The sequence below is a fragment of the Amaranthus tricolor genome, chromosome 10 (assembly GCF_026212465.1).
Source record: "Amaranthus tricolor cultivar Red isolate AtriRed21 chromosome 10, ASM2621246v1, whole genome shotgun sequence".
Lineage (NCBI taxonomy): Eukaryota > Viridiplantae > Streptophyta > Magnoliopsida > Caryophyllales > Amaranthaceae > Amaranthus > Amaranthus tricolor.
The window spans coordinates 1,681,724-1,705,206 of record NC_080056.1 but is presented as its reverse complement, the minus strand read 5'-3'; the positions used below and the strand labels follow the sequence as shown (position 1 = coordinate 1,705,206).

At 32.8% G+C, this 23,483-nt stretch overlaps 1 protein-coding gene across 3 annotated transcripts; it reads right to left on the bottom strand.

The window, feature by feature from the left end:
- Positions 1 to 4,447: 4,447 nt before the first annotated feature.
- LOC130825714 (uncharacterized) lies at positions 4,448 to 13,652 on the bottom strand. Of its 3 annotated transcripts, none has more exons than XM_057691091.1 (7): positions 13,443 to 13,652; positions 11,314 to 11,473; positions 9,933 to 10,634; positions 9,702 to 9,842; positions 5,823 to 5,914; positions 5,271 to 5,339; positions 4,448 to 4,970 (listed from the first exon to the last, which is right to left on the bottom strand). In XM_057691091.1, the coding sequence occupies exons 2-7, from the start codon at positions 11,444 to 11,446 to the stop codon at positions 4,560 to 4,562; spliced, it is 1,548 nt and encodes a 515-aa protein (XP_057547074.1). In that variant the 5' UTR covers positions 11,447 to 11,473; positions 13,443 to 13,652; the 3' UTR covers positions 4,448 to 4,559. The 3 variants fall into 3 exon arrangements, with proteins under 3 accessions (XP_057547074.1, XP_057547076.1, XP_057547075.1); XM_057691093.1 differs by having other exon boundaries at positions 4,448 to 4,933; XM_057691092.1 differs by having other exon boundaries at positions 9,702 to 9,839; positions 13,443 to 13,587.
- Positions 13,653 to 23,483: the final 9,831 nt, after the last annotated feature.

The window sequence follows — 23,483 nt, the reverse complement described above, 5'->3', positions numbered from 1 at the left end:
TTAGTATAAAAATAAATTGAGATTCGAATGTTAGTCTTTGCGCGTGTATTGAATTAATCTGATTATTATTATTTTTTAAAATACTTTGTAAATTAAAGTCTTTAAAGTTTAGTATTTTTACAAATTATAGTTTTAATGTTTATTTTTTTAAATTACGGCCATCAAAGTATCAAAGTTTACAGGTTTAGACCAAAATATAGAATTTCAACCATTTTGGTGGTCGGAATTTTAGATTAAGTGGTCAAATTTTTGTATTTTTACCCTGGACTTGTAAACTTTAATACTTTAATAATCGTAATTTACAAAAATACTAAATTTTAAAGTTGTAATTTACAACTTATATTTTTATATACATAAAAATTTTATAAAGTATTAATAAAATTTTTAATCAAGTAATGCGAATTATATATAATATGTCTTACAACTAACGTTAAGTTTACTTGGAATCTTACCAAACACTTTCAACAAGGCAAGAAAGATCAAAATTCAAAGCCACCATAGAGTTGTGAATTGACATAAGCAATGTTTGTAGAATGTAAGTTATGTTAAGGTATGGCCTTGTTTGGTTGATCATATGGTCAAAAATTCCCACTTAATAAGGGTAATTCATTTGTAAATCAACAAGAATGACATGAATAGTGTAATGGTTTAGTCTTATTATGAGGAGTTAAATAAATAAGAATGGGTTTATGATTAAAATTTACGTCTATTCGATTTTCATTAGACAAACAAAACCTCTTATGATATCGTGATTATCTATTGAAATTAGGTTGTATTAATTCCAGTTGAATAGTATAGTTTAAGTAGAGGTAAATAAATGATTCAAAATAGACATGAATCTGAATATAATCAAATTCAACTTTAAAATAACTTATAAAAATAAAACTGAACTAATAGTAAACCAAGTTATAAAAAAACTTAAAAATGACTTAAATTAACATCTAAATTAGTGATTTAAATGTTTTTATTTACTTATATTTGTCTTATTTTTTTACTATTAAACACCAAATAATCAAAATTTTAATAAAATAGCAAATTCAATTCAAACCGCAGCAAATTCAATAAAATTTAAAAGTACTCTATGTTAGAAAATCAAAGAGAATACATAATTGGTGATATGATCCCAATTTTTATAGATATGATCCAAAAATATAAATCAAAAGATCAAATAAACACCTATAAGAGAGTTATGTCATCATTTGTGTAATGTGATCCCTTAAATAAGCAAAAGTTGCAAATTACTTTCATTAGCTTTGCTCTAACAAGCACCAAAGGTGTCTACTATGCTAGTACGTTCCTTTTGTTATACTTAACATGCTTTTGATAAAACCTTTAAGTACATCTCAAAGTTTCCTCCATAATAAAAATAATTATTTAAATGGATAATGCCTACTCTTCTATTAAAATATCCACATTTTCTTTTCTCATATCTATTTATAATGATAATGCGTAAAAACGCGATATTTTAATTCATATATTACCGTTAAATATGTCTTTCCAAAAAACTAAGCTAACAATAAAAAACTTAGATCACATATCTCTAAATTTTGTATATTTTACAATCTAAAATAGATATTTTCTTTGTCTTAATGGTTTTGGTCGTATTTTGTCTTAGATAATATATTTGAATATTTCACCTGAAATAGAAAATAATTGAGATTCAAATTTATAATCTTTCATCATGTTGGCTATAATAATATGTCAAAAAACAAACTCAACATATATAACAAATTTTTTGGACCAGAATAATTTGATTATTATGTAACTTAAATTTGCTTTCCAAATAAAAAAAATAGTAAGAGGAGCAAGTACTATTTTTTTTTGGTGTTATGATAAATAAGTTGCATTAATGCATATTCATTTATTTTCAAAAAATATTTTGAATGACTTAGATAGTCCAAATCCCTTGTATCTACCACATTTTGCCAACTTCCTTGTGTAACGAACAAAGCCATAGCCAATATGCATGTGCCTTAACCATGCTGTCTATTTTCTGTTAATTAAACATACTTTTTAGTACTTGTTTTGCACCAATATAATTGTATTATTTTGTTTGATGGAGGAATAAATAATAAAGATCTGTATAACATGAGTGACATTTAACTTATAAAGCAGGAATTGTATGATTTGATAGAAAATTTTTTAAATTTTTTTTAAAAAAACTATTTTAATAAAAATTCATCAAACTAAAACAATCTACTAATTGGTCATGGTCATGGTCTGGATTGATGACCATAACCACGATCATGACCAATTAGTAGATCCTTTAATTTGATGTTAAAAAATTAAAAAGGTACCCTGAGACGAGTTTAAAATAAAAAGTTTATATGTTGATAGTTTGTATATTAAGCTTATGTATAGGGCACGTGATATAGTGAGTATGACTATGGAAAATCAAAGAAAGGAAAAGAAAATGTGGAAATGAAAGAATGGATAAAAATGAATATCTATTTTAACCATACTAGTATTTATTAAATTACGTTAGTTGGGAAGAGTTACTTTAATTAGACAAACAATCCCCAAAGACCAAAGGCCAAAGTCTTAAAAGTCATGTGATCGACCATCAAGAAGGTGGCATTTATGATACCTTATAGTTCGATTCAAACCAATATAGAAGTATATAGATCCTAAAATGGAAGGAAAATATAATGGTATGTATGACCGTTGATTAGCAAGGGCAAAGTAAACAATTAATTAGGGTTTTAAATTTTTGTAAGGCTCAAAAAATGTATTTTTATTTACACAGTTAATATTAACTTTACTAAAAATTTAGGTATATTTTACATTTTTACTACGTAATATGAATCATTAACGCTTTTTAGAATTAAAAAAGTATTATATTGTTTATTGCGCCTTAAATTTTTAGAGCTATTTTTTATTTTTCGCTCTGAGGCCCAAAAATAAATGAGACGGTCCTAATGGTATGCTAAATTATAACATTTTTGGATTAAATTTTAACAAAAGTTATAACCGAAATTAAGTGTTAAAAGACTTTTAACATTAAGACTAGGATAAATTAACAGGAATACTGAAAAATGATGTGAGAATTGAAATTCGCACGAGCATAGAAGAATGGGTATGAATGATTTGGGGAAGAATATGTGAATCACACATGCAACGCCAAATTTTGGACGAGAAAGGGCCAAATATATATAATTACAAGGAAGGGAATCTATTTTTTATATAAAAAATATTGTGTAAAGAGATGGGAATATATTGTGTAATGGTCATTTGTATGTCAGATGTCATCAAAATTATACTACTAAAAAGATTCTTCTAATTTTTACTATAAATTATAATCATGATTAATTATTTACAATTTCTTTAAACATCATTGTGCATCTTTTTTTAACGAGTAACAATAATTAGATGTAAATAAATGAATTCCATAGCAAAATGTTTATATATAGGGGTGTTTGGTAATATCTTATTTTAGTACAAATAAAGGAGGGTTGGATCGTCAAAACCTCTAATAATGATGTTCGATAAATTAGCTGGTCTAAACAACTTATCGTAATAAAAAAAAACTATTTTCAAACAAGCTATACATAACAGTGTGTTCAAAATCAGCTCATCAAACCAGATCATAAGATCAAATTGTTAAATCAATCACTCCAATCAGCTACCAGCTATTAGCTATCAATCATTTGCCAAACATCCCGATAAGTAGGATAATGATAATATATTATGATCTATGATTTATGTTCTAGGGAATATAATTTTCATGTGCGAGCTTTTAGGGGCATGACTTTATGTTCCATTGATTCGATCAGTCTTTTAGAGATCTAATTTGGTTGATTAAAGAATATTATGTCCCCTAATTATTACATGTTTTAGCATAAAGACGATACTAATTACTACAATAATAATATGCTCTTACATCAAGTATCATTATCTCTAAAGAAAGTTTCCAAACTACTTTTTGTATATAAATATGATTTTGTGAAGTATATTTTATTCTTTGAACACACTATACACACAACACTTTGGTGTGGTCTAAACTAAGATGAGACATGGGAAGGATGAGAATCTAGAGATTGAGCCTACTGCGCCTACTGTCTGTTACCTAACCATACGATACGAGCCAAGCCAAGAGCGAACCTATTCGCTTAATCCTACAAAACTAACCTAATTAGCTAGTCTCGACAACACTCCTACGTATACACTATACACTTATTATGAAAAGCATCTTAAATCTTGCTAGTTTACAAAAATAGGGGAAATGGAAACATATTGTAAGACAATGAAGTTGAATCAAATTCTGAAATCAATGCTATAATCAAGTAAATGTTTCTTTCCGATTTGGTGCCAAGAACACTCTAGTTTATAATAGCCACACGACACTCATTGAGACACATCAATTAATAGAAGATACCTCTTTTCCCATGCAACCGAAAAAATTTAGCGAAAACACAGGACATGCTAGGAGTTCAACCAGTACACTAAATTAGTTCAAGTTTGCATAAAATTATTATTTTCGTTAAGTATTAAGCATCTGGTAGAATTGTCAAAACCCCATGTACTTACACGAAAACATGCAATACCCTCAACTTCGGGTTCTAAACAAACGACCTTATGTGCCTCAAATCTGAAAAGCACGACACATACAAACCTGACAGCCAATCAGCAGAAGATAGCAATGCACAAAAGCTAAGAGCAAGCCTAGAATTTTTCAATTCCTTAATAGTGTATGACTCTACTCCCACCAAAATTCTCATACAGAAAATACAAATAAGACAATGTGATATTAATGTATAGTGTGCAAGGAAACTGCTTGGATAAAATCTTACAAACCTAACCCTACAGTGCGACCATCTCTTCTTCGGAGCCCAGCAGTGTACTGCTTCTCCAGATCCAGCTGAAGTTCTCTCTGTTTCTCGGCATCTTGACTGCTCGGAGGTTTTGGGTCCACCTTCACCTCGCCCTTCACGCCCTACAATTGGCCATATGTACCAAGGCAACCTCAGACTCTAAAACTGTGTTAGTGAAGAATACTAATTGTGAAAACGTCTTGCTTTAGTGTCTATGACAGTGTAAGATAAATCGCCAACCAATCCACTTTTTGAATTCGCGATTCGCACAAAATAGCACAAAAATATCCCAAAACCGACAATAATTTTCTTTTACAATTCACGATTTATGAGGAGATTAGGGAATTATGTGACACCGGTCTATAATTTCTTCAATAGGCTAACATAATATTCCCATTTACTTTCATCTAGCCAAAAAAATAGATTACTACAAGAGTATTGCAAAGAAAGGAAAATTACCATGAGTTTGTTAAACTTCTCTTGTCGCTCACGATCAGAAAAAAGAGATGTATCCCAGCGGTGGCTAGACTGTATACATCAAAAGCATTAAACAACCCATAGATAAGCACTGTTTAGAACAAAAAATAATAGAGGTTTTTAGTGGAGGTACTAAACAGGGGATTATTATCCTGGTCATTTTCCATCTGGGAATTAAGGTTGTGAACCACTCACCAGCCTTCAATTGGACATGCAGAAGGCAGTTCAGAGTTTGAAAAGCAGTGATGCATAAATTCAATTGTGAGTTGTGACCTATGCTGTTAATGATTTCTTTGAAAACAGAATAAGGGAAAGAAAAATTATAAACAAGCAAGGATTTAAGTGACAGAACGACTTTCATGAATCACAAGAAGACAAATCTAGACAATCAAAAGCAGGAAAGTTTTCTTTTTCCTGTTGTCTGTAGCCGTGACTAGAGATGAGATTTAGAAGTGTGGAAATGGCATAGATATTAATAACTCCAGATTACCTAGATTGAAGCCAAAAAAAAAGATGGAAGATTTTGAGTAGTACCTCTTCGGAAGTAGTGCTCTTTTTATTTCCCCATAGCAGCTTCTTCTTCTGATCAGCGGTCATGAAACCTGTACTCGTAAGGTTCTGATTAACTGCATTGAATAAGATCAATTTGACATCAAAATTTTTTCCACAACGTTATCCAACATTATAAATTGATTTCCAGGGAAAAAAAAACTTAATACAATGCACAACAGAAGCACCAGTTCAAAGAAACATTCCAGTTAATACTTAATAGTTTGTATGCTATAATTTATTTTTCAACTCATCAGTATCGTTCAAAGAAATTGGTATTTAGAGAACAAACGCTTCAAAGACAGAAAAAATATACCAGATGAAAGTAAGAACAGTTGACAGCTACATAGCAACCTCAAGAATGACATCAGCATTTCAGGTTATTATGCAGTCTGTTTCAATACTTGATCCAATGTTAGATTTAAAGAATATGAACACGGGTATTCCAAGTTACATCAATGCTTAATTGAAAACAACATCTTTTTAATTACAATTTGATTACAAGGGTAATGGACTGTTACTTTTGTTATCAAGAAAGTTATCCAAAATCCACCTTTTCACTCCAAATCTAAAATTAACCCAATGCTTCAATATGCAGTTGTGCGCTTCTAAACAACCAAATCACCAGGTCACCTGGCCTTTTGTATCATCCACAAGCAGCATAGTTGCTCCCAGACTCAGTAATGATAAAAACAAATTAAATCAGTATCTCATCGAGAAAAACTCTAATTTTGTGCTAAGCCTTTTACATTCAGATTTCCTGAACTTTCAACCAAATACAAATTCATAGGTTTTGGCATTAGAATTGGGGTTTTAACTCGTAAGTTGTGCATATATTGGAGTATTAAAATGAACGGGGGCAGGAGAGCTGGCTAATAATAGCATTCATATTTTGCTATGACAATCAGCATCCAGCACAGGTGTAACAACCTACAGCGAGATATTCCCTTTGGTAATGATTTTTAAAAGCAGCATAGCATTCAGCTCTGAAGACAGTATAGCTGGAACTTTTGGTCCTTGATATTTTTTAAAGGACTGAAGGAGTGATTTCATTGAGTAAAATATGTTCAGCACTCGCAATCACACTGTGCCATCCTCAATATTACGGAAACAAAAGATGTTTCTATCTTCTAAAAGTTCACACACATTCCCTCAGGACACTTATCTAACCCAGTGCATTACTAATCACTCAGCGAACTGAAGATGTAATTAAAGAGCTTAAAACTTTGCAAACAGGTTGAACTCTAGGCCAATTCCTTGGATTGAATTACATATGGAAAAAGGGTTTGCTTTATTACTGCCAACGGAAAGAATAGTAAAAGGGTCCTAGTTTACTTATACCTATCCAGTACTCATACCAAAAGATTAAATTTTTTGGAACTCTTTTATGTAAAAAGTAAAAGCAAAAAAAAGGGAGAGCTGGAGAGCGGATTCACAATAGAGTTACTGGGTAAGAAATAAGATACACAAACAAAGCACATATTTAGATCAAGATCTTGGCTATCTTATTTACTATACCCAAGTGGCAACAGCACACATTGTTAAACAACCAATGATTTTTCAGTGACTTCTTTTGATATTCAAAAACTTACGGTTTATCACATCCCTGACATTCAAAAACAATGTTCAACCCTTTAATCCCATTCCCAACATATGGGAAAAACTTCATCACTGATACAGCTTTTATCCTTCTACCATGAAATGATATCTGATTCACCCTCCCAAAAAAGATAATGCAGAATGATAGTCATGAGTATTCATTTAATGATAGATCAGACCACCATAACAAGACCTCATAATGAAGAGATTAAAGGCAGAAACATAACTTTAATTTACCCATAAACACATGTGCACGGCAATCCTAATAGCAGAGATGAGTAGAGAGGAGTAAAAGGCACCAAACTACAAGAGAAAGTGCAAAACACTTTTACACACTGAATACAGGCTTTATATTCGCTCCTATTCTGTTCAAGTCCCTTATCTTATGATGCACACCATCTGCCCCAGGATCATCAAAGCCGCCCTTTCCCTAAAACCGTTTCAGATTGGAAGCTAAGCCCAGTCAACTTACAGATAAGCTGGACCCCTGGCTGTTAATCCCCCATTAGTTTCCTATAAAACCAGTAAGCAACCTCCCACACAGAAACCTTAACCTTAAATAGTATCCTTCAAGTAACACAGTAGTAAAAAAAGCTCATCACTAAGAAAAGACTTACCAGAAAAGATATCAAAGTCAGAACATAGGAGGGCAGAGAATGAAACAGGGGCAATAAACCAAGGCTATAAGCTCGTTACAATAAAACTTTCCCTACTGTATGTTTGATCAAGTGGAGCAGCCTCGTTATAAGATAGGTGCAAGAAACAGCATTAATCAAATATAAAAGTAGAAAGCACCATGTACGAGGCATAAGTCATTCTGAATAGAGGATACCATCATAATTCAAGAGCAGATCTATGGATCCAATGATACATAGTCAGAGAAATTAGTATTCAGAATAATGATACTATGTCAAAAAGATATGGAATCTCGACGCTTAGGAAATGAGAAAATAAAAAGACATGGCTGAACATTAAAATTAAAATGTATCTCCCTGGAGTTGCTTTTTCTCATTAAATGCATGGATCTACTAGACTACTATCATAGTACCAGGTTCAAATTGACAATTGACAATTGACAATTGACAAAAGCAAAGCACACTGCCTTCTTCAGTTATCAATTGTCCACTTTTACTTTCGAGGTCAAACTTTTCAAACTTGAAGTCTTGATCTATAACTTAAATATAAGCTGATATAAAATGTGACATAATGAGCAACAGAACAGTCAAAGTTGTGCTTGTCTTATCTGGCACTTTCACCAACACTAGTCAGCAATGTTTTAGGTAAATCATGTAGTTTTGGAGGTCTATGGATGTAGATTGAAGCATTCTTTTTAACTTTCTAACTAAATTCCCCCAGTCAAGGTAAACAATCTTTTCTAGAAGTAATTATACATGCTGGATCTTTACTAATTATGACAATCTCAACCAATATACGATAGCATAGTGAGAACAAAATGTAAGACGACTGAAAGAAAATCCATGTTATTTTACAGAAAGGACAATAAAAAAAAGACAAACAATATATGTCTCCTTTTAAATCGTCTTCGTCTAAGAACATAGCAATAGAAACGGCATGCCTAAAAACAATCCAAATTAGAAAGGAACATAGTTAATGAATTCAAGCAATAACTCTAGCCCTCTCTCCTCTTTTATCTAAGAGCAGCTTTCAAGTTGTTTGACCATTACAAGCATTGAGAAGCTTGGCGATTTATGACAAACAACGGCCCTCAGGTAATTTTTTTTAAAAAAATCTATATGCAGTCCCAAAGGCTTGACATTATCACTAAATAACTTTTTGAATCAGAAAATTATGACAAAAGCAAGTGTTAATTGGCGTAAGATTTGTTTAGTTATTGTTCCCTGTTCCTACTTTTAGCATCTTGTGGGCTACATATAGCATGGTCCTACTTTATAATATCATTAGCTGCCTTCTCAGTTTAAAATTGTGTATCTCAATCCAAAATTCTGCTTCATAAATATCTCTCTATGACCTACAGAATTCATGAGTTGACATCCTCACTTCGAACTCTTTAAAAGGGTGAAGGCATATCCAAATCCCATGTCATGTTAGGTTAACACAGACTTTGACCACTTTATGCTGTGTCAGAATAACGGAGAATCGGGAGGTCAAAGCCATACAATTAATGATAGAAGAGAGTGGGAATATTAAAAGTAAACTCACACCAGAAACATGCTAGGCACTTTATGTGGTAGAAGATTAAGCTAACACCAAGCACATTAAAATTTGTTACCAAATTGCACTAACCTAATTGAGCAGCTCTGATAGCCGCAACTTTAGCAGCATCCACACTTGTAGACAAATCAGCACCAGAAATAGGGCCTCGTTCAGACGACACTTTAGGTGCAAGATCTTCAACTTTCTTTAGAACTAAATTTTGATTTTCTTCTGTCGCAATTTGAAATTCGAAGAAACTTCAATGACAAGGACAAAGAATCAAATTAAAGACATTAAAATTCGAAGAAGTCCTACACCCACCTTTTCTGTTATCACTGCCATAGCTGAACTTGGGCCTTTTTGAAGCAACGTCTTCACTCTCCAAAGCAGACTTATCATCTGATCTTCCTCCTCCTCCTCTGCCATGCCTATCTTCAAGTATGTCAACTCCCTCATTTTTACTCTTGTACTTTGAACTATCTAATTCCTTCATGTCACCACTTTCCTTTTTTGCATAGGAATCACCACGATGCCGCGTCGAATCTACATATGAGGTTTTCCGATCACCTCTGTAATCCCTTGAACTCCTGTACTCCCTCCTCTCATCTTGGTAGTGATCTTTATCCCTAGAATACCTATCACGGTCATCATACCTATGTCCGTGCCTCCCATCATATCTACTTCTATCAGACCACTGATGTGGATACTTCTCCCCATCTCGGTAGCGATCTTTTGACCTATTGTAGTCACTTTCTCTATCTCTAGAATCAGAATCAGTGCCAACTCTAGACTCTCTTCCTAATCGATCAGATGGTTTTGCATTTCTTCCATCTTCGTTAGCATATTTTCCACATCTAGAGCTGTCATCATGCCGATTATCATTGGAGGAAAGTCCATAAGAATCACTGTTGTGACCCCGCTGGCTTCGACCGGAGAACATGTCATCCCCTTTATCATAGTTCCTTCTTTCATGGTAAGAAGTTTTTGAAGTTCCTCTAGAGATGTGATCACGTTTTGGGCTCCCTGAAAATAAATAATAGTCACAGGCCCACAGCTAAGTCTAAATCAAGAAGTCATATAACATGTTAGCAAAAGAATAGACAGGGAATAGAGAAAAGAAAATAGCAGCAAAAATAGGAAGCTGTGAATCTCTAACACGGCTACCAGTGTCAAACTCTGGTAAGAGATCCAAGTGTCAGACGCATCCAGTTCTAATTTTGAGGACTCTGGGATCCCGTAGAACACTCAAATATTAACATCATTTACGTCATTCAAAACAAATGATTTAGGTTAATACTCTTTCATACCAGTAGAGAAAGCACCATTAAGTCCAGTGTAATATTCTAGATGAAATATTGCATCTAGATACATAGAAAGTAAAATGATATAGTCTCACCAACAAATATCATGCTTTTTTTATTACCTTCACCAAATTCATCACCTCAACTTCAAACAATTGTTTATTTTGACAAAAGTCAGCATCTCAATCTTATAAAAGGAGGCATTTCTTTCAACTTTAAGAATGAGGCAATGTAAATCTCCATGAGAATAGATGTTTTGGCTTGATGAGAAAAGGAAGTGTCCATAATGTAGAAATATTAAAACATACAGAAGTCTAAAAAATCCGGCATTATATCTCTTAAATAACTTTTGATTTGATATGTTTCTAGAAAGGAATAAATCGTCAAGAAAAAAGACTAACCATCTTCAGCTGATGATCCAGAAACTGGGGAGTAACGCCTATACTTCCGGATAGTTGCTTCATTCGTAAGCTTGCGAAATTCTGCTTTCTCTTCATTACTTTCTTGGTTTGGCGAGGGTATGTCAGAATCCATTGTGGCAAGTAGAATATGAATAAAGTCCTAAACAAATGTGTGAAGACATTGAAAACATCAGCAGGCCATGTAGTTAACCCACATAACTTGACGATCTGACAAAGTTAGATTACAAATTCCACCAAGGTACAAATACCTTGATTGTAAGTTTAAAAAACATCACCCAAATATCAGTAAAATAAAATCTATTAAGCTTTAAAAAAAATGACATCATATCATGAGGAGCCTGGCTAATAGCAAATACTGATTAGCAAATTGATAACAAGACAATGAAAATTTTATCGTTTGACGTTGAACTATTCATGCATCCTGTCAATTGTTATCACTTTGCAAAACAACTTTTATCATCAACTCGGACTTGTTTTTGCGTCATAAATAGACATTTATACATTCTACAAAAGAAAACAAGCATCATAAATCGATTATATCCAATTCTAACTCTTGGCAATTAACAATGAACAAAAGATTATACGTGTAGCAGAAGCATGAGAAAGAACACAAACCAATAGAAGCCTAACTAGCTACCATCCTCCTAAACACCCGGATAGTATAGCAAAAACTAATTGTAGAAAAAAAAATAAATAGTAGAAGGATAACTGGATAAGGCCCTAATAATTGCAATCAAAAAAATCAAACAATTGACTGCAAACCCAACAATAAAATGGAGATCTTCATTCAACCATGAGAACCTACATTGAAGAACCAAACGCTTCAACTTGTATCCCAAATTCCAAGATATAAATTCATATTTAACCCAAAATCAAGTACTGTAGTTTGTAGCTAAATGACCTTTAAACATATATTAAATATTTCAATAGGAGAATCTAGGTCCGCAAGCCATGGTCTGCGTCATTTGATTAAAGGCTATTAATTTTGCATTGTGTAACACATCACACAAAATAAATGGAATCGAAGTTAATTTAGAGTTGAGTAATTGTTATGATTAAGGGTGACTTAGGCCCTAAATCCATGTTGAATACGCATAAGTAAAGAAGAGATTAGAAGGGGTAACTTGGACATAAGGAATGTTAGCCTTAAAAAGCAACTTTGGTTTTGGAAACAGAAGCAAAAGCCAAGTCGGCTTTTCCTCTGGCCAAGGAAAAGTCGAGTTGGCTTTAGAAACTGGAATCTTATATTGGTTTTTTCACTCGGCTTTTCTGTTCCTAGGATCTTTATTGTAATTGTTTAGTCCCTATGTGTTATAAATAGGACTAAACACATAAATTAGGATATCTTAGTTTTCTAACCCTCTTTCTCTCTTTAGATTACTTAGTGTTTCTCTCTCTCTCGAACTCTCTCATTTCTCAATTGTGATCATACTTCTATTGTAACTCCATTGGAGTGTTCTTGAAGGCAATAAAGACATCTAGGCTAGACCATGGACATAGCCCATTGGGGTGAATCACGTATACCGTTGTGTTGTGTTTGATTACTTCTTTATTGCTTTTACTTTGTTGTTGTTTATAGTTGTTTCATTGGTTCTGTTTTTGGGTCTCAATTGTTCAACCCAATTCTTAAATACTTAAATCTTAGATCTTAGGTAGTGGGGGCTAAAATCTTCGGTATTCAACCCAGCATTTCATAATAAACATCTACTTTCAAGAAACATAAAGCATTTTTCGAAAGTTCGGAAACCTATAGGAATTGAAAACTTAGCTAAAAATTAAGTTACCAAGGTTCATCTTGTAAAAACCAGGAAAAATATGTAAATAACATAATTACAAAAAAAAAAAAAAAAAAAAAAAAAAAAAAAGGTAAAGACACTAGCTAAATTTCATTCATTGCGGAAATCAAATTGAACAAAATTAAAATGAAACAAAGAAGGCAAAAGGAAATTGCGAGCAAAGCCCTAATTATCAATATGCTAACAATATAAATCATAGCTTGAAACCCTAAGACGTCAAGCATTCCATTGAATCAGTACCAAAAACCCTAAATTTAAAAATTGAAACTGAGAGTGAATAAATCAAAGATGAGCGAATCGAAGAAAACTTACAGAATTCAATTCAAGTTGATGATGTCTTCGTTGCTCTTTGAATATAGGATTTCCTGGGTGTTCAACGTAGGCCCTGCCTTGGCCCTGTGTATTCGAAATATCCCATCTACTTGTACTCTTAATAACTACTCTCCATTTTGCTATAAATGTCCTTTTTATTTAATTTTATCCAAATTTGAATAGATTATTTTTTATGAAAAAAATATTTAAAACTACCTAAAGATCATAGGAGTATCTTTTTAATCTCTAACACTAAATTTTTCGAAAGTTAGTGTATCAGTGTATCACCCATGTTTATGATAAAATTCTAAATCAATTTTTAGTTTTTTTTAATTACAGTTAGTGTCTTGAGAGTCGTATCTCACGCTCAACTCATTAAAGATTAATGTCTACTTAAATTATTCTTAATGCTTACTTATTATATCTTTAATGCCTACTTTTAATCTCTTGTCTATTAATATTATTTTTAATGTCTACTTACAATATTTTCAAAAATATATAATAGGCTGACCTAATAAAAATAGTTTTTTTAAAGAGATCATCTCTCATAAGAATTTACGTTCTTATTAACAAAAACTATATAACAGTAATAAAAGTAATGGTCGTGTGAGATAGTGGGTTTATACTAACAAATGGAGTAACTATTTTCTCATGAAATTATTTTACTATATAAGTCATAAATGAGGTTTTTTGTATGAATGTGCAATGTGCTACATGTGTAAGACATCGGTTGGAATTTAGAGAAATTTTATGTGTTTTTATATTTATGATTTTTTATACGGATAATCTGAAAATTTATAATGTAATAGTCAATAATTCTTTTGTCAAAAATGATTTTATCATTAACTATTTTTTTTAATGCGCCCTTAACAATAATTCTTCATGTGCCCTTAACAATTTGATTAAACCTATATTTATTCTTGTGCAACCAAAAATTTCAATACCATTAAATTATCAATAACACTAGCAATAAAAATAAAGGTTTTAAAAATTTCAATACCATTAAATTGTCAATAACACTACCGTTAAACCTATTCAAATAATATAGAATTTTTTTTTATTACACCTTTATCTATAATAACTCCACTTTATCCCTTAAAATTTGAAAACACTACCCTTTCTCTCTTACCCAGTCCTATTTAGCTTTTTTAAAATTTCTGCAAAGTCAAATAAAACACATATGATGAATAAGAGGAAAGTTTTTTAATAAATTTTTATGGGTATTATTATATATCGCCACCGTTTTCATTTTATCGTCACCCCAATAAAATGACGAAAATGTCCTCGGATTTAAAAATTTTAAAACCTCTATAAAACACTTCAAACTCACTCAATAACACTCTTATCACTTCAAAAAACACAAAATCTACACATAAAATTAATCGGAGCTAAAGCCTTAGAATCAAAGTCGTTAACAAAAACTCGGGGTAATTTCTATTTTAATGTAATTCAAAAATCAAAAAAAAAGAAAAAAATAATACCAGTCGCACTTTTTGTGCGATCGGTATTATTATTCTTTTTTAAATTCAAATTATAAAATTTCCTTTGTTTAATTAATTTATTTTTTAAGTTATTGTTATTTAATAAATGTTGTAATAAATTATTTTATTTTAATATATTATTATATTATGATAAAGTGATAATGTTATTATAATAATTAGTTTTGAATTTAAATAATTTATTTAATTTTTAATTATTTTTTAATATAATAATAATATAGTAATTCGAAATTCAAAAAAAAAATAATAATAATAATACCAGTCGCACTTGTGCGACCAGTATTATTTATTTTTTATTTTTTTTTGAATTTCGAATTATAAAATTTCTTTTATTTAATTAATTTATTTTTATTGTTATTTAATAAATGTTGTAATAAATTATTTTATTTTAATATATTATTATATTATGATAATGTTATTATAATAATTAGTTTTGAATTTAAATAATTTATTTAAATGTTTAATTATTTTTAATATAATAATAATATATTAATTAAAATTTAGTTGTTGATTAATTTTTAATATAATAATCGTTAATAAAATTTTATTTTAGTTGTTAATTAAATTTTAGTTGTTTAATTATTTATTAATATAAAATTGTTTATTTGTTTATATGTGTGAATTGTTTTAGTTGTTAATAATTTATATGATTGTAAGTGTTTATTTAATTTACTTAAATGTTTATTAAATTAATATTGTAAGTGTAATTAAAATGAATATAACTTAATGTATTTTTTTATGCTTTTAATTTTTTATTAATAGTTTATTAAAATATGAAAATTATAGTAAATGGCTGGAAATCAGGGAAAAGGAAAAGACTTTTTTAGAGGGTTATTGAGCAGCAATAGTTCTAGGCCGAGTTTACTAAGAGGGGACCCCCATGAGAGGGGGGTTACGGGTTCTGCAAGGCGAGCCAGGCAGGAACAAGCGGCCAGACATAGTCAGGCCCAACGTTCGAGTACCCTAGACCATGTGCGTAGTCGCTTTGAGCACCAGACTAGCTTGCGCAGTAATACGGTCGGCTCAGGTGATGATGATACTGATTACGATGAGTCTGTTAATCGGGAAGAGTCTATCGGTTAGGATGAGTTTGCTGGTCATCCTGTTGATTGGACGCTCGTCAGAGGGCATGCCGGTTAGTTTATGTAACACCCTCAGAATTGGTCGGACTTTCGAAAACACCTTTAATGAAAAACATGAGCCAAAACCTACTCATGGGAGTGTTACCGCCACATCTATTTCTAATAAAATAAATGTAAGGCTTAACGACTAAGAAATAACTTAATAATTTTAAATCCAACAAAGGGTCTTACAACATAAGAAAAGACTGAAACGCAATCTATGTCCATATAAAATTTAAACGACTTAGAAAAATTTAAACTGAAATACGACTCTAATAAAAGCTATATTTCTAAGTGATCCTCACTCCACGATTCCCACGCAATCAATAACCTGCAACATAAGAATGCAAGAAAAACAAGGGAAAAACTCCCAAAATCAGGAAATTCAGTAATTTCAACTCCATCCCGTAAAACGATTAAGTTTGAAAATGATTTAAGAAAATAAAATATAATTAAATTGAAAATAATTTTAGAAAATAATTAATAGCCGAGTTTAAAAGAAAAACAATTTGAGAAAACAATATATATAATATCACATAAACCAATTTATTAATTTGATATTTAATAATGACAAACACATAATCAAATTTTTTAAATTTGAGGGAACGAGAACGCCAGTAGGCCGAGGCTTTACCCCTATACCTACTTCATCAAGAGGTCGTCACCCCAAATAATTCAAGGCCAGCAGAGTAGTCTCAAGGAACCCTAGTGTGCACACCCCTTCTACTTGGATCACAACAAATAGAAGGAAGACCAAACATCGTATCAAGTATCAGAAATAATAATATCTGTCGGCAACTATACTAACCAAACAGGGCAACCTGTTCATCACCCTTATACTTGGATCACAACAAATATAAGAGCTTCATTTTCCTCGTGTTACACTTTACGTGATTTAATATATTTTAATAATTAGTCGCGTGCACACAAACATATAATCAAACATACATTTTACATTTTATTTTATGATCATAGGTTTTCCCAAGAAAAATATATCTCAAGAATATTCAATTGCAATATTAATATCATAATATTTTTCTCCCAAATTCAATCGCATTTAAAAACATCATTAAAATAATAATATAACCTTCATCAAAATAATAATATTATAAGTATTTCCCTTTCAAATTAAACCGAATCTAATTTTGTTATCAAAATAATAATATAAATTTTATCGAAATAAAAATTATAAATTCAAGTTTGACAAAAATAATAGTAAATATAATTTGAGAATATATAGAACATAATATCATACAAAATAATGTCATATCAAATCATGCACTCATTTAAACACATTAATTATCACTTAGCACACAGTACTAACGGGATAGTCCTAATTAGATGGACATTGAGAATTACCTTGTCACGCGATCCTAGAAAACGTACGCTTCTAATAATCTCTGTCTACGAATCCGCTGTCTTTAATATCGAAATCTTGCGTTTTCTCGACTTGAATTTTTAAGCAAATAGGAGATGGAGGAAGAGTTTGTAGGAGAAAAAGGAAGTGTGAGTAATAATGTAATTGAAATTAAGGATAATTGGTTTAATTTATAATAGGTAAGTGAGGTTGGTTATAAGGTTTAGAGGGAGGAGTGGGAAGTTATTTGTTAATGGAGAGTTTTTTTTTTTTTTTAATTTCTGAAATTTATTTATTTATTTATTTATTTATTTATTTATTATTATTATTATTATTATTATTATTATTATTATTATTATTATTATTATTATTATTATTATTATTATTATTTAAAAAATATGGTTGTTACAGTTTAGGATTAGAGGGCATAGCACGACTGGCACTTCTGATCGCGCAGGAGTCAGCCAGGTTGAGGATGCGGCTCCACGGGGGAGGAGGTGCTCACAGTCCGCGGACATGGACTGGTTGATCACATCACCCCAGCCCGGGGGCCCTGTTGACACCAGTTTAATACCCAGCTACGGTGGGCACGTAGCGAAGGTATTTGAGGGATCGGAGCGCACGCCTCCGATTTTGGATTGTCGTCCTAGGAAGAGGACGTTGGATGCGATCATTAGACTGCAGGACATGTCTGATGAGCTGTACGGGGTGTTACCTATCACTCCTCTAGGCCGTCTGTCGTACATAATGCACCAGCATATTAATAGTGCTCTTATTATGACCTTTGTGGAGAGGTGGCAGCCTAATACCAACACCTTCCACATGCCATGGGGAGAGATGACCATAATGTTGCACGACGTGCAACGCATTTTAGGAGTTGGCATTAACGGTTCACTTCCCACTGAACCTGCTGATGGTGACTGGAAGTTTGGCCTGGCCGGTCTGTTTGGGGAGCCAATGTCGGAGCTGCGTAGAAAAGGGGTAATTCACCAGCGGGAGCATTAATGTTGGTGAAATGTTGCAGCTATGCCACCGTTCTCAGTCTCTGGAGACTCAAGCTACTGCGTATTACATGGCTATACTAGGTGCAAGACTATTGTTGGTTGTCTGACACTGTTGCAGACATGGATTTACGAGTACTTTCCATCCTTCCGCCCCCATCCTCGTCAAGCTAATATGCCTAACAAGACTAGGGCGGAGATGTGGTCCCCGCAGAAGCCAATCCGTGAGCTGAGCAGACTGAGAGACTGTAGGAGTATACTGGATTCCATAACAGAGACACAGGTTTTGTACATGACCTCACACATCGTTATACTAATTATTTTAATTTTATATTATGTTGTTTATGTTAATTTTCTTTGTAAGCAGGTGGAATGGACTCCGTACATGACCTCTCCTAGGGCTTTATTAAATGAGCACCCACGCACCGCCTATATCAGGGGTATCACCTGTTTTGATATCGTGGAGGTGAATTTTGCACAGGCTATTCCCCCCCCCCCCCCCCCCCCCCCCCTCCCGTTGAGACCTACCCAAGCTCTGCGACTGGCACAGGGTTTCTATTCAGTGACATTCACTTCTCCGTCTATGTACACGGAGATGTGGAATAGGTTCCCTTATTGTGCCCGTGTTGGTGATCAGGCACTGCGTCGAGCATCCGTTCCTTCAGAGGCTGCCCCTGAGTATATCAACTGGTTTAGAGTGTCTTTCCATACATTTCTCATCCTCGGTGAAAGACCTACTGCTGCGTGTGGTGCAGCGGATAACAGAGTTTAATACGTTAGTGTTTCTGTTTATCTATTTCATTTTTATGTGTCATTACCGAAATTGTTGTCTAATTTTTTGATAATAAAATTTTTTTGTTTGTACAGTTTGCAGCTGAATTTCCAACTCAACTCGCGCCATTGCTGAGGATGCCAGCTGTTGTTAATATGACGCCCCGGGAAAGACAGGCTGCTGATATGTATTTTGGATGAACTTAGAGATTTGTTTGCCGAATGGAAAGAGTTTAGAGGGCATAACCCTTCATAGACATTTATGTTTGTATTGATGAAGAATTTGTATTATTACGCGTTGCGTTTGATTCACTAACATATTTATTCATTAACATAATTATGGAATGAATACTATAAATACAATGAATACAATTAATAAAATGAAAACACTAAGTACAATCAGTACAATAAACACAATCAACACAATAACTACACAACATTGTACTATGGAGTATCTAAATTGAATGCGGCGATGTTATTTTGTTGTGGTCGTTGTACGCCGCACAGTCTATTCCAAAGTGAAATCCTGTTGCGATACTGTCTCTCTAAATCTCTACATGAATTGTTAGCTGCTACTCTCCAATTTTGCTGGACTGGCGGCAATGAAGATGAATCATCGTTCATTAAAAGCTGAATATAATGATTTTCGTTCACCCAAAGAATATGTACAAGTTTATTAACGCCATGCATTCCCCCTTGTTGTCCTTACCGGAAGCACTAAACAATTATACATTGGATTACCATCGGCAGAGCCATAATACACAATTGCAATGTTGAGAAACGTTGCTGCAGAATACAATGCTGTCATTTCCATGTAGTGACTGTACGGGGCATGTCCTTTGCTATGGGCACCAATTCTGTATATAGCATCCTCCACCAACTCTGCTGATAGATACACGCGTGCATATTGATCTCTATGTGTTTCCATTTCCAAACTCATTGCACGTCGTAAAAGAGGCCATGCCTCCTCGCCCCCTAACTATGTGATGGCAATAGCTCTAAATCCACAGTTTCCGTCACCTATAACATCAATCCAATCAAACATGTATGGCGGAAGAATATACAAAATGTGATTTGGCCACGGAAAAAGTGAAAAATCACGACCTGTTGTACCATCTAAAAAAATAACAGTATATTAATATCATTAAAATGATCTAAAACATATATGATTATAGGTAAGGAAATATAGGTACCAGATAAAGTTGAAACTGAAGTTAATTTCAATTGACAATTGGTTTGATCGGTTGCTAGATCTATCACTAGATCTCCCGCGTGATGAAGATCTGGATCCGCGACCCCTTGAGGATGATCTACTGTACTGGAACGCACTTTTGTTTCTCCTGAGGGTTCTGCTTGTCATTGGTCTTCTCTTCCTCGGTGGACTTGCTTGTGGCTTAGGTATATCGGTATCATCAGGGTGTAGTTCATGTTCAAGTACCTGAGACACGCGTCGTAGAACTGCGGGGTCGGCTTTTAAAACTTCATCCACCAACGATTGAAAGTACTCTTTATCATCGGCATTTGAGTGCCGTACTTCTTTGTTGGCGTCTTCTTCTGCCTCTAAGTACTTTAACGTTTTCCAAAATGGATGTATATCGTCCCAGTAACAGTAACACGCGCAGGGTAATCCATGGGTTCTTTGAATGACACAACTACATTTGTCAAAAACATAACTCCCCAAGTTTAACATCCGGTTGTGCTCCATCATCAATTGTTCTAAGGCAAATATGGAAACATGACGATACAACTGTCTCAAACAATTAAGTCGCGACGTCCTGAAATCGAATTCATAGATTCCTGCAGAGCTTGTCTTATCCTTGATTGCTGATTCGTTATCTGTGCGTGTGCCCTTTTAAAGAGGGTATCAAATGAGCTATTACCGTTACCCAAGTAGTACTTAAAGGAAAAGTGTTGGATTTCAACTCTACTGGTAGTCTGGTTACCCAAGTGCAAACAGTCATTCGTCCACGCACGCACAAATTTCTCTTTGTAAGGAATCCATGTTCCAGCCAAATATCGCACGACCCTCCTGTTCCTAGTCGACCAAGTAGACACAATCCCTTCTCACCTGTTTTCAAATTCAGGGATCGTCAGATTGTTAACCAAGGGGTTCTATTTTGTTTGCCTGAATATCTGCCCCTGTTGATTTTTCTTACCGCCGCACAATTTGTCGACCATGTTCTCCACGTCATTGCCAATATGCCATACGCATAATAAATGTCGTACATCTGCATTAAATAGAAATTTAAAATTAATTGAGATATATATATATATATATATATATATATATATATATATATATATATATATATATATATATATATATATATATATATATATATATATATATATATATATATATATATATATATATATATATATATAGTATATAGATCGACAATAATTAATCATTAAAACCTGTTTACCTGGAAAGACAACACGAATAGCTGCAGACAAACCCTCTTCTCGATCCGTTACGATTACGTTAGGCGTCTGAACTCTACCATAAATATCCCTCAACCTCTCCAACACTAAAGAATAAGACACAACCGCCTCATCTCGCATCAAACATAACGCAACCAACAAGTTGTAATTGGTTGGCGTCATTCCAATTATTTCGCAAAGTGGCCACTTTTGCTTATTAGTTTTGTACGTTGTGTCTATGAACACAACATGGGGCTACGAACGTATCATCTGCATAGATGTTGGATTTGCAATCAATAATCTACTTAACTGCCCCTCACTATACAAGTTTGTCCAAACTACATAATTATGCTCTGTGGCCATATATAGACAGTGTTGAAGAGGAGTCCTACCATCCATCTCTTCTCTCCTTATTGACTGTCTTACATTATAAATTTGATTCATACTAGCAAAAACCAGGAAAATTCCTTCTAATTGAAGTCATTATAAACGCTGCTTGCATGCCAGTTGCACTGAGATCTCGTATGTGCTGCTTAATATCAACAGTCATCCTATTTACTCTTATTTGACTATCTCTGTACACCAAAAACGGGTGGTTATGTCTTCCTTTTTCACCAGGAAACACTCTTACCGTCCAAGGTCTTTTCCCTGGTTTACGACTACTTTCTAAAATCATAAATTTACACCCACAAGCCCTACTTTTGGAACCAGGTCAGGCAGCATTGTCTAAGTTATGCAAATCACCCCTTATATTACCATAGCGGTGACATCTTAAGTACAAACTCACTCTAGAACATCCTTCCTTTTGTTTATATAAAGCACGTGTAAATTGAAAACCAATTCATAGTGCTATCTGATCTGCCCAAGCATGTAAATCATCTACAGAATCAAATTCTCTATCGGTAACAAATCTATCAGAGTAATCTATATTATCCCCTAAGTTTTCAAAGTACTGCAAATATAAATTTATTCATAATAATTAAAAGATTAAACTATTTAATATATTAACAATATCAATTAGTTTAATAATTCAAATTTCAATATATTAACAATATCAATACAAATATATGAAATACAAAAATTTACTAATTAAAATACATATATAAAATAAAATAAATTAAAATAACATAAATAAATAATTTAAGTAAACACAAATATATATATAAATATATAATAAAATAAAATAAATTACTATAATATTTAATAAATGATAATAACTTCAAAAATAATAATAATAAATAAAATAAATTAATTTTAAAAAAAATAAAAAACAACCCAATCACACAAAAAGTGCGACCAGACCTAGGGGGAGTCGCACAAATAGTGCGACTAAACCTAGGCTGAGTGGCCTAGGTCCAATCGCACTTTTTGTGCGACTCCCCCTAGGTCTGGTTGCACATTTTGTGCGACTGGGGGATTCTACAAATTTTATTTTTTTTTGAAAAATTTTGAATCGATTAATTACTTACTGAATCGTTATCATGCTCGTTTTGGTTCACCATTGTTCTTCGATGTACACTTTTAGCTTGTTTAAGTTAACGTAGTGTTTTTAGAGAGTTTTAGAGAGATGTTACAGTTTCTGAGTTCGAAAATTATGCAGGGGCAATCTTGGAAATTCAATATATATAGGGTCGCGATAAAAATGTTCGGGATTACGTTTAAACTTTAAATTTTATGTTTTTAAAGTGATAATGGTGTTATTAAGTGCGATTTACATTTGTTAAGCAAATTTTAAGTTCAAGGGTAAATTCGTAATTTTATTAGGGGATGGCGATAAAATGAAAAGAGTGGCGAAAAATAAGAATTGGTATTTTTATTTTATGCTAAAAAAATCCTACCCTGGATATTAATAGGGTTTAAGACTTGGT

Bases quoted from the DNA above. Each gene is read 5' to 3' on its own strand.
- LOC130825714 (XM_057691091.1), bottom strand. From the start codon at position 11,446: ATGGATTCTGACATACCCTCGCCAAACCAAGAAAGTAATGAAGAGAAA. The intron at 5,340-5,822 runs GTACTACTCAAA...TGATGTATACAG, and splicing joins AGAGCACTACTTCCGAAGAG to TCTAGCCACCGCTGGGATAC. The intron at 4,971-5,270 runs GTAATTTTCCTT...ACACAGTTTTAG, and splicing joins AGAAGTTTAACAAACTCATG to AGTCTGAGGTTGCCTTGGTA.